At 34.7% G+C, this 12,897-nt stretch overlaps 1 protein-coding gene across 1 annotated transcript; it reads right to left on the reverse strand.

Moving 5' to 3' along the window:
• Positions 1-427: 427 nt before the first annotated feature.
• On the reverse strand, positions 428-9,936 carry Vdup1 (arrestin family protein Vdup1). The gene is made up of 6 exons (XM_085946640.1): positions 9,027-9,936; positions 8,192-8,308; positions 7,104-7,321; positions 6,752-6,934; positions 2,086-2,271; positions 428-1,311 (listed from the first exon to the last, which is right to left on the reverse strand). Exons 1-6 carry the CDS (start codon positions 9,145-9,147, stop codon positions 1,144-1,146), a joined length of 993 nt encoding a protein of 330 aa, XP_085802766.1. The 5' UTR covers positions 9,148-9,936; the 3' UTR covers positions 428-1,143.
• Between the last annotated feature and the right edge of the window lie 2,961 nt (positions 9,937-12,897).

Raw genomic sequence — 12,897 nt, forward strand, 5'->3', positions numbered from 1 at the left:
AAAAAGACTTCAAAAATCAGATCAACAGATAAAAAGATATTTGAATACATATCTCCTGAAAACACTATCTTGTTCATGTCACTGGAACATAAATTAACTTGTGTATAGGCTCTCCTGTAAAGTAAATAAAAATGTTAAGATACATTTCTTTGGTCCTAAGTTGCCGAGTTTGGGGCGAGTTGGTTGTAGAAAACTTAGAGATCAATATTCAGTGCACATTACTGAACATCAGATGTAGTCAAAGATCTGTCTGAAACCAATAGGTAGAGATTTCATCGCCATGTAATCAATGGTATTCAGTTGATGTCCTCATGATTTCTAAAAGTCAAATCGTTGAATGAATATATCGTCAGCTTGTGTTATAGATTGACTCATTTTTTAATACACATACCTTGAAAGATGTCATCTCGAAAGAAAACATTTTGTAAGTTGATGGCTTCTTTTACTAAGCCGACAATATATGAAACATTACAATTGAATTGAAGAAAATACGTTAATATTGTACTCTTTATTAATCGTCATGTTTATAAGTTTTATTAAAATATTTTCATATTATTTACATTAATATCTAGTATGGCTTTGTGATACATTAAATATATTTTATGATATCTTCAAGTTTTCGGTAAATAAAAAAATATATATCTCAATGTTAGCTATTATACCAAATCTATTATACAAAAAATACTATATAATAATATAGCTTTTACTTTCATTATAGGTATTCCTTTATAATTTGACATGGTGATTATATATATATTATGATTTAATTCGATATGTCTCATAAAATATTATAAAATTAGATCTATGGACGGATAGTTATGTGTATGGACGATAGAAAACATCTGCAATGTCACATATTATCATGTTGATATTCATTTTTTCTTTTAAATGTCATTTATATTACAGATGACAACATAGCACTTTTCTTTTATATCACATAAAAGTATACAGTGCGCTTTTTATTTGAATAGTTAGAAATAATAAAAATCTATGTAAATGTATATATTAATTGATTTTATCGACAGAATTATTAACTGTGTTTGACACATATCTGTTGAAAATCTGTTGATAAAATAAACGATTCTGATTATTAGTACACATTAGTCAAGAACACAAATAAAAAAGTACACTGTTATCACATAACTATTGTATAACCTGGTCATGCAACCACGGTCTAAAGATTGGCAGCGTGCTGGGATAATGTGTATCCGGTTTGAGAGTTTCATCTCCGTCACCGAGGGGATACGTGGCCAGCATTATTGGCAGCTGCAGTTTCACTTCCTTCTCCAAGCTTTTCGGTTCTATTATAAACTGGAATAACATAAAAAAAAAGAAAATCAATTATTATATTCTTGACACAACGAACATTATCAATAGCTGCATGAGCCATGAGCATGGGGGGTGGCTGACAGGGCTCTAGCCTATGGGTCCGGCATGGCGGGTCGACCACATAATTGACATCTTAAATATGCTCTAATAGTAAAAAAAGTAGCCTGCGGCGCTATTTTACTTTGGGGTTATTACCATTTTATAATAGGTATATGGTTGTGCGATGCAAGTTTTGGTTATTGTCTGTTCTCCATAATGTGTTAAAAATTGCTAAAAATACACTGAATTTTTATTGACCTCGAACACCATTTAGAAAACACCACTGTAGAGGGTCAGACTGCCTTTAACCTTAGTGGTAGGTAGGGGGCCTGCCAAATATCATGGCCTGGAGGCCTGCTTCAGGATGTGGGGGCCATGGCCACGATGCTGCGAAGCAGTCGTAGCCGGTGTTCAATATTTTTTTTTCATTGGTGGTAGTACACTGAAAAATTGCCTACTATAATAATTACATGAAAATATTAATGCTCATTGTTAACTCCACATGTAAAATACGTGAATGGAATTTAAAATATTCTGAACAATTTTGCGTGCAACAGGTGAGCGATGGACTTATGAATAACAACATACATGGAATTATGCTTTAGAAATTTATAGGGGGTGTAGTGCACTTGCATGGTGTTAACGGAGACGCCACTGGTTCAAATACAGAGTAATAATTACAAATCAATATTGTTGGATTAGCAGAACATTACTTACATAAACGTCATATTGAATTTTTATTAGATGACATCCTCTTAGATTGGTGGGCGGTAAAGGGGGCACATAGAGTAGCTCGTTGATCCATTTATCTTCCTCCCCAGGTTTTATTTTCCCTCTAGATAGACCTGCTAACTCTCTCTGCTCCGTTTGTATTATTTTACCTCGAGCCATGTACTGGATGGTCTGTAAAAATGACAATGGAACATAATTTTACTGAACATCTTGAAAATTGTATGTCTGGAAATTCAATAAGTCATTTTCCCATTAATTTAGATATATATTTATATAAATACTAGCTGACCCGGCAAACGTTGTTCTGCCATATAAATTATTTCTAGTGAATATTTTGGTTGTTAAATAAAAAATAACGAATGTATCGTAAGTGTGTGGGGATGGGATATGGATATATGACAGAAAGAGGAATAGAGCGCTGTAGACGATGACCGCCGATAAAAACAAAAAAACATCAACCATTCATTTTCTCAATTCAAAATGAGTAATGATGTTCATAATGAATGAATTACCTGTGACAAAATCTCGTTGTTTAATGTTTATGCAATAATCGTCTTGTCCCTTCAAGAAAATTAGCGGATATTGGAAAGCGTCGTATGAACGGTGTGTGTCAGCGATGAACTCCAGATTATTGTTTCTTCTTCGAATCACGATTTCTCGCGTCGATGTGCGGTCGCCAACCATGATTCCAGCAATGTCGTCAACAACAGGCGCATTGAATCGAAGCACGTGCTCTCCAGCTGGTGTTTTATCAGGATTGATGACAATAGCGTGATTGTCACTTTGCAATTCGTGCATGTGTGCTTTGAAGAATTTCAATAATTCATTGTGCTCATTCAACAGGGCGTCTAGTTCGCCGACGATACACCTGGCATTAGGCGAATTGAGGCTATTGTAGCCGCAACGTGCATCTACATGATTGATGTCCTCACCGCCCATGAAGTAGATTTGTAAAAAATTATGTGGTTTCTTTGGCATTGGCAGCAATGAGCCTACTTTGTGGTATACTTGGCCTTTGATTTTGAACGTAGAATGGAATTGTTGACCATTTGCCGCAGTATTGTGAACTATTTCTATTGCTCCGAACGAAGTCTTTTGGAAGCATGAATTGAATGTGCGAATGGACTTCAGGAACAGGTTTGAATCTGGAACCGTGCCGATGAGCAAACCGTTCAATGGTTCTGGTGGTATCTCAAATTCTGGTAGTTACACTTTTCCTGATGCGCAACACATCCCGGCTGACTCATGAATGAATTTGAGCGCATGACAATGGGGACATTCTTTGTCCATAGCACCAATCAGTACTTTCGGATGAGCGGAATATTCAATATCTGGCTCGTACTCGAATGCGAGACGAAGGAACGAAGCGGATGTAAATGTTCTATGTACTTGTTGGCGTTGTCGGTCATTTGCTCTGCGTGTGTTAACTACGAACCGGCGCGCTTGGCTCCGTTCCAATTGTCGTTGTTGATTTCGTTCAGCTCGTGCCTCTTGTGATTGGGATGCACGCAATTGCGACATGCTTACACGCACGTTTTTGTTATCTTGTTGGATTTGTTCGTCTGTTCTTTCTGCTCTACTATTTTGCATGTTTGTTGCTTTATTCGTTCGACGGCCCAAATGGCCCCCCTTGCGTCGTGATGGCATTGTGCACTGTAATACACGCACATAAAAATAGATAAATTAAAATAAATCGTACAAAATTTTGCACGCACTGCGTTGTGATATGCCGAATGAAATGTCAAAATGACGCGACGCTTCTCTTGAATTCTTCTCGGACGTAGCGCCATCTGTCATTCAACAACATAAATAATTTCGTTCTGTTTAAAACACGAACGACGGTTAAATTTGTTCATACAAAAATAATAAAATCGCGATTAAAAAATGGGAGGGTGAGAGTAGGAAAGTGAAAATTTGGGGTTATAGGTATTTTTTGATGCAAAATAATAAAAAAAATACAAAAAGAAATTTTCAAAAAAATAAAAGAAAAAAAATTCTGGATAGAGATACCCTAATCACCTAGCGATGTGAAATATACTTGTTGACCTATTCTCATACCTAACAAATATACATAAAAAAATTCATAAAAATCGGTCGAGCCATTTTGGAGGAGTTTGACCACAAACATCGTGACACGAGATTTTTATATATAAAGAGATTATTGTATTATTATTATTAGTCACAATCATTAATTATTGTGTCATGACCATGGCCCCCACATCCTAAAGCGGGCCCCCAGGCCAGGATCTTTGTCGGGCCCCCCTACCCATCGCTAGGGTTGAAAGCTCTACAGAAATGTTTTTCAAATGATGTTCCAGTTAAAATTAAGGGTATTCAGTGTATTTTTAGCGATTTTATGTATTTTCCAATAAATCCAGAAGTTTTCGAATTGATATTCGAAAACACACAAAATCAAAATTTGCATCACACAATCACATATTTTATGTTATCAAATATTCTGAGCAGCGGCGGCTCCTCTAACACCATGCATGTGCGCTGCACTGCTTTTTCCTAAACATCACTCAATGTGCAACAATGCTATTCATAAGTCATCACTCGTTTATCGCAATTTAATCCATGTAAATTTATACCAAAAGCATATACTCAGTAAACAGTCACCGAATTTGTGCGCTCGACGTGAACGCACAAATATGGAATTAGTTTGCCGTTCATATTACATTGGGTAATAACAGTTCAAGCCGACACGTGAAAACGATAAATAACTCATTAATACACAAAATTTTATGACCACTTGGGACGCAGCACAAAAGTTACGCGGAAAAATGTAGTAACTGTAAAAAAAGTAAATTGATAAAAAAATAGATTTTTTTTTATTTAAATCTCATAAATTCATTGAAAATAGGCTGATATTGAATAAAAATTGATTATAAACATAAATATTTTGGATCGATCCTTTAATCGTTCTATATTTGCAAATATTTGAATATAATTTATAAAAAATTAAAATCTCAGTTATCGTGTTCTTTCTCAAAGTAAGTGAATTACTAGCATGATGTCATATTTTTAACAATGCAGGCATTTTGCTGGAGTTTTATTGCTTTTTGTAGACAAAAAAACTGACGATTTGTCGAGAGTCGAAAAATACGTACTTACCTATTCAACACAATCGATAGTTACCCATTTTGTTTTTTTAATAGTTTCTTCAAATATTATTTCTTACATACAATTCAGTATGATTTCTGCGGTCGTCGCTATAGTCGGCTTTTTTAGGTGTTTTGTCACGTTATTTCGATAGTTTTATTCATAAAAATAAATTCATAACAATATATATACTTATTGTTTAATCAGGGAAGTGTGTGTGTTTTAAAATGATAAATTTTGAATAAAAGATTTATAATACTTAATACTTATAATTATAGTTCAATCAGTGAAGTGTATGTGTTTTAAAATGATGTCGGTAAACGTAGACTTTATCAATAATAATAAAAAGAGTCAGAATAAAAAAAGGATGGTCCGATGACATCTGTGGAAATTGAAAAGTGTTTTTCAACCATTAAAAGAATTAAATCGTCTTTCAGAAATACTTACCATGAATCAGGACTGACTTAACATGTCTACCTGTGTTAAGCATTGAGAAAAAACTTTTACAAACAGTTCAAGACTTTAATGAGAAGTGATTGAGGTGTTCGCTAAACAGAAACAACGGTGAATTGATATGCTTTTTAAATAAGGTAGGAAAATTTTTAGTGCACCCCCAATGAAAGCAATTTTGGAAACCACCGGCCGCCACTGATTCTGAGCAAATTTATGATGACTGTATGTTTATCTCAGTAATAAATATAAGGTAGACGCGCCACGTGGGCCCCCAGACTAGAGCCCTGGCAGCCCCCCCCCCCTTATGGGGGCCATGGTCATGACATAAGAGTTTATAAATTGGAAGCAATATAACAAACAGCTGGCTTTGACAGGTGTTTCACAAGAAATAGTAAATATTTTGGTGGGTTATAGTATCAATTATTCTGAATAAAAAAAACAAAAATTACATGTTGAAATTCTCCGTATCATCGGCTTACTATGCAAACCTTCTATATCTGTTTTAGAAAAAAGTTCAGGAGAGAGTTAAAATTTATTATTTATAACAATTTTTTTATAAATGAAAAAGTTTTAAATTATGATATATCAAAAAAAAATGCACTTTAAATTATAATGTAGAAAAAACTTTTTTATTTATGAAAGAAATGTAATAAATAATAAGTTTTAACTCTCTCCTCAACTTTTTTCTAAAACAGACATAGAAGGTTTGCATAGTAAGCCGACAATATTTTGCTTGTAGCAGGACTACAATCTGACTGAAGAATGGGTTCTACTTCATAAATACTTACTTCTAATACTGAATTGTGTCAAGTTATAACTGTGTGCCGTCGGCTACTTGATATACAGAAAGCACCGGAGCTATATCTTATATTAAAGCTTAGCTTAAAACAGCTGTATCTTTGCAACCATTGACTATTGAATACATATTATTTTTACATTTTTCACTTGAAATAATTGATACTACAACCGCCTACCAAATTATTTACTATTCTGCCTAAAATATCCCATATTTTATATTGAAAATGATGCCAATTGATTGAATAGATTGTCAAAATTAAGTCTCTTCGTTACATACAAGGGAATACATTTTTTTTACCTCTGTTAAGGCGGCTCGAGTGCTTTTAACAGTTGTTCGACTGGTATTGGTGATAGTAGCAGTGATGGCTATACTTTCTCCGGGAACGTAACCACCCCTGTCTAATGCCACTCGGCAAATCAACGGACCTGCGCCAACGCAACCCATTCCAAGTCGATGTTCAACTTCACATCGGAATGCTTGCTAAAAAATAATAAAGCATTTGTTCAGATGGAATAAAACTTTTATACCATTGTTGTAGTAATTCTATGAAATCTGTGTTGAAATAAAAAGCTGTTAATACTGATACGAATCATCACATATTAACAGTAAGTATCATAAATAGGGATAAAAATGTATGTAAAGTGATCACCGATAATATGGCCGGCTCCATGTTCAAATCGATGGGGTTCATGACAATAAAAACTTGCTGGTTTTTATGCGTCAGACCATTAGGTTCCCTTAGCGCTGCTTTGCAAAAATATTGAACCCATCCGTGCTTGCCCAGAAACGTTGACGGCAAACCGACCGGAAGGCCTAACTTGAAAGGGAAACTGTGGATGCCGGGAGAGAGAAGTGACGGACCTTGACCTATGAAACGAAATTTAATCATCATTTACCTTTAAACATAGGTGGAATATATCAAATACTCATTTAAATCTCTAGTGCAGACACCGATAGCGCTATTCTAGAAATCGTGCCTACTGATAACATGGAATTTATGACCTGTTCAATGTATTATATGCCTTTTATACTATGGAAATACTGTGGGTGCCAAAGATGTTGAAAACATTATTCTTCCAGATGAGCCTTTGAATCAAAATAGCTGAAGCGAGTATCAGCTTGTTGTAAATTCCATTTCTCTATGCAACAAATGAATGCCTATCAAAGTTTATGTGGAAATTAATAAAACAGGGGACATATTTTCAACTTCACTCATACATTTAGGCTCAATATCTTTAAAAGAAATTGTTTTTCAATACTTCAGTGTACAACACTAAACACAGCTGCTAGCATAGGGCTATAATATGTGAACATGAACAATATGGAATTTTGCTTATTGTATTCTCTTACACTTAGGTAATATTATATTTATTATAATTTTCATGACTCATTCTACTCATTATTTAAAAAATACTGTGAAGAATATATTAAATAGATTGTAACATCGAATCTTAGCGCAACCTTGGGTAATAATGTAACTTGCGATTCCCTGTGACTTTAGATTCAATATTCCAGGATTGCAATCGCTCCTCTTTTTACAATGTGGGGGATCTCAAAAGTCAAAGAGTCACAAAACATTTTTCGTTTTTGACCATGTCCGTCTGAATAAAATCATATTATACTTGGCTAAGTACCTACATGAGAAGTCTGCTAAAGAAATTTTAGCAGGCGGGCTATATTCTTGTGTGGCCAGTTCTATGTGTAATCTAACAAGAGGCAAGACCGTATGAATGATACCTGGTTCTCCTAGCAATCTCATTCTGAAGTCGATATAGTTTTCTTTATCATAAGTGCGCTCTTGCCTTCCAGTTCTTACTCGAACCACTCCTTCTCCGACAACGTGAAAATGTAAACCTGAAAACAAAAAAAGGGGCATAAATTAATTTTACATAGGACCTACCTATTCAGGACAATTTTTGGTAAAATATTTACACTTTAAAAATATTCAACGGATACCAAAAAAATCTAAATTTACATTCATAACAATTAGTGAGGTTACTGCGGTGTGGCCGAAAAATGCTGCTATACCCACAGATATTTTCACAAAATTAAATTTTAGTATTCAGACCATAATTATTCCAATGGGTTTTTTCATTTTCGAATAATGTTGAAATTGTTTCGAAATTAGACCAGTGGAAAACTAAAGAAATTTGTAGTTACCTAGTTTAATGAAATCTTTAACTATAGAAAAAACAGATTGATAAGATCCTTCAGATATTGAAAATTATGCCTGATTCAGTGACACCTTGTTGGATAGGCGAGTCATTTATGGATATATTTCAGGTTTTCGTTGAATTTTGCTTAAAGAATAGCCAAGATAAAATAATAAAATATAGGTAATGAATGTATGAATAAAAGGTGGGTACCGAAGTATTTTAAGTCTGCTTATATGCTTAGAAACATCTCTGGCATGGTTTGTTGGGAGAGGTGTTATATGTACTTAATATTACGAAAAGATCGACTAGACATTATTTGCCAAAAAACTAAATGGTTGAGGACCTTGAGGGGTACACACATCACAGGTTTAGTATCACTGAGTGGACATATTGAAAAAAAAATGGTAAATACAAACCTAAGGCGGGCGTGTCATCTTGTAACTCTATCAGAACTCTTCCAGAGAGAAATTGTCCAGGAAAATAGAGGAGAGAAGTGTTGTCGAACAGTATCAAAAACTTTAATAATTTTCTAGGCATCTTTCCCAAATGTCAACTGCTACCACACCTCAGGTTATATTAGGTATGTTGTAATGACGGCCGCTCATCAAACATTACGCAAATGCATCGAGTTAAAACAAATTCAAGGACAGAATTTAAATTTTAAGACAATTTCGTAATTAATACTATATTCTGTCACTGTGTCAATGCTTAGGTAGGTAGGTAACTACCTAATTGGTTATCTACCTTGCAGGTAAAAAATATAAACTGATCGGTCTATACACGATAAAATAAGCATTAGTATTTTTACAATATTATTAAAAATTTAACACTCGGGTTCCGATGTCGAATTAGTAAATATAATGCAATCACACTTCACTGTTTAACTGGAATATTATTTTTTTTTAATATTGAAAACACAGGTGCATCAGTCAATGTTTAGGTATTTTATAATGACATCATAAGGTTAAGTCAGTTATTTATTACAACATTGGAACCACATGCACAATTCTACGACGACCACTTTGTATCCGATCAAACCTTCAAATTAATTATCGAAAAAGAGGTTTGCCAGAGTGTAGGTGTAGATTTGCTATAAAAGTCTACGTCACTTTTTATTTTGGATAAACAGATAACCACGATAGCAGCATTGTATTCGTATCTCCTTGTTAAATTTTCACTGTTATACTTATGTTAAATTAAGCATTATTAAGTATCTAACTATAGATGGAAATTTATCATTTTAATCTTTTTGTTACTTCACTGCTACTGATAGTGATGGCAGTGATCGCAAAGCACAGCCGCCGTCGATGTTACGTTACGTTACCTACGTAGGAGATGTCTTTAATAATTTATTCATAAAACAGGCTGTACCAATAGACGTTCGTGGCCCTGTTAATAACTTTTTACGCAACTAACTTCAACTTTCCGGTTGTTGCGCTAATAGGTAGGTATCTAGGTACATACAGTCGAACTTGGTTATTACGGTCGAGGAAGATGGGACCGACTGAATTTGCTCGTTATAAGCATTACTCGTTATATCGTTATGTAACATTTTTCGCGCCACGTTCTATTTACGCATAGAACATAAAACATCTGAAAACCATCGTAAAAATCCCCGAAACAAGCATGGCATTCATAAACTACAAAAGAAGTTGTTTATTATAATGAAATGCTGAACCGCCGGCGCTGATAGGTACCTACTGACTTCACAAAGCTTGGATTTTTTACATGCAATTTCAACCATATGCGTGGATACTTTTTCAATGTTTTCGGCGAAAACACTAATTAGGTACTTAGAAACTTAACTAGTGTCATAAACGTAATCCGATCCCGGCGGCATCATTCAGTCTACGGTCGGATTTCATTGCTTAGCATTCTTTTTAAACGATCGACACATTAACAGTTTTGCTCGGTAGGTAGGTAGGTATACCCGAGAAGTAGCTCGTTATTAAAGTGAATAAATGTATGAATCATAAACTAAAATGTCAACAAATGTTTCCTCATTACATCCGAGATCTCGCTATTTCCGTGATCGTACCTAATAACCAAGTTCGACTGTATTTAGGTATATATACTTACGAATGTTTATAATATAGGTGTACCTAGTTAAATCATATTTCTAAACTACTCTTTTTATGTAGGTACCTCTAAGCTCGATCTCCTTACGGATTGTATGATAGGTATGTTTTCGATTTTTTTTCTTCACTACAATAGGTAGGTTCTTGTTAATTATTCAGTTACCTAACATATAGCACATGTCATATATGCCATACTAAGCATAGGTAGGCCAAATACTTAATAATATGATACCTGCATTCCTGTATCAATAAAAATACCTAAGTACATACCTACCATGTTTAGAACCCCTGACAATCCATAGCCTACCATACAAGGATCGCCTCGAGAGCTAATTCATACCATAGAATACGCCTTCTCAAAAATAGATAAATCCACCTTCATTTAATAATCAAGTTTTCATTAGGTTAAACTATTCTAAAATAATATCAAATTCTTCATTCCGATCCACATACCTACCTAATAATAATTTGTCGATATTGACAATAAAATAGCCAATAGGCAATACAATTCGAGGGTAGAAAAGCATCGATCAGAAACTCAACTTGTAATGTCAATGTTGTAAATGCTAATGTATAAGTGATATTAATATTAGAAAATGGATTGGAAAATCCTGAAGGCTGAAGAAGTCATTCTGAAGGAGCAATGTTGACTAACCACAGTTGCTTGGCGGACGGCGTGCAGGAGTTTGCTCAATAACAATAACGTTATGATTTCAACGAACGGTTAGATAAGAAACCTACACGGCATACCTGAACATAGGTACCTACATCAAAATATTTTTAAATGCACACAGAACAGCTAGGCGGAAAAGTTGGAGATTGGAGAATTATTAGGTATATTTATAGTTATAATAATTTTTGGTGATTTTCGGCAGAATTTAATACCTATTAATCCTAGCCTGAGGGCCCGTTTCAGGATGTGGGGGCCACGGTGTAGGTACTCCGAGTGCAATAGACAAAAGACCGATAAACAAGAAGTTAGGCTGTGTTGTGTTGACTAGGTTTGTGTTAAGTTAAATGCAATATGTAATACCTTTTTTTGTCCATTTTCAATTAATATTTTGGAACCTCAATATTAAAAAACCAAAAATCGATGATAAACAGGTGAACGGCGAACAGAACGACTACACCCACTATAGTCGGGGGTGGTGTAAATCAAAAGAACATTTTTTTTCAGTGGAATTCGGCTTAAATATTGTAGCTCTCTAGACCAAGCGGATAGCACAGCCGATATTATTTGAGTACCTAATGGTTTAGCGTTTAGCATACTAGGCGCACATCTACACCATGGTCGCTGTTAGTGTTAGTCACTTCCAATCCACCGGTCGCTGATGACACGCTCAACGGTTACCGCCACTATGCCTTCAATTAAATAAAAACTAGAAGAATCTGTACAAATATGCCGCCGTGTATTGTGAAAAGAAAAAAAGCCTATGGGACTAATTTACATTCTCCTCCTTGGGCTCCCCCCAATATTAAATCTTGGGTACGCCACTGGTGGGCGCCGTCTAATCTATTTGGTTTGATTGGATAAAACAAAAACCCAAGAAGACTAGTTCTACCTACCTACGGGTTGTAATATCTAAATTAGCATACTATGGCAAGGGCGTAGCAATATGTTTTAACTACCGGGGCTGTAACAAAAAATACACCCTTACGTAATACGAGCCTTTTCTTTCTTTCTTCTTTCGACCATGTTCGATCATAATAGGAACATATCGGCCCCCACAGAGTTGAGGTTTGTATTAACAGATTTTATTTTTACGAGAAATGGATGTCAGCCACTTGCTCAACCTATTAGGTCCATATTAGACTCATACACAAATTGAAAAACAATATGCGTAAAACTATAGACCGGCGCTTAAGCCACGCGGCTATCGTGGGTGTTGTACGAGACAATTGTACCCATACTACCTACCTAATCGAATCTTTTTTAGAAAAAAATTCTAGTGGGGAGGTAGATATATGCATAAAATGTAATGTTTTCAAACTATGTAGGTAGGTATGTTCAATATAATTTATATAATGTAACATTCTATAATAATATTATCTTTTGAATTATTTGTTAAATAAAATAAATATTTAAAAACTGTTAATAAAATTTATAAGGTTGATAATAATATCACGTTGATTTAAACGGATTTATTTAATAAAACCATAGACAAAACTAGAAACTCAAGTGCATTGTCGTTGGTCAGAAATATTCTCT

This window comes from Rhyacophila brunnea, unplaced genomic scaffold, assembly GCF_057557595.1.
Source record: "Rhyacophila brunnea isolate RB1 unplaced genomic scaffold, BYU_Rbru_1.0 scaffold_2, whole genome shotgun sequence".
Classification (NCBI taxonomy): Eukaryota; Metazoa; Arthropoda; class Insecta; order Trichoptera; family Rhyacophilidae; genus Rhyacophila; species Rhyacophila brunnea.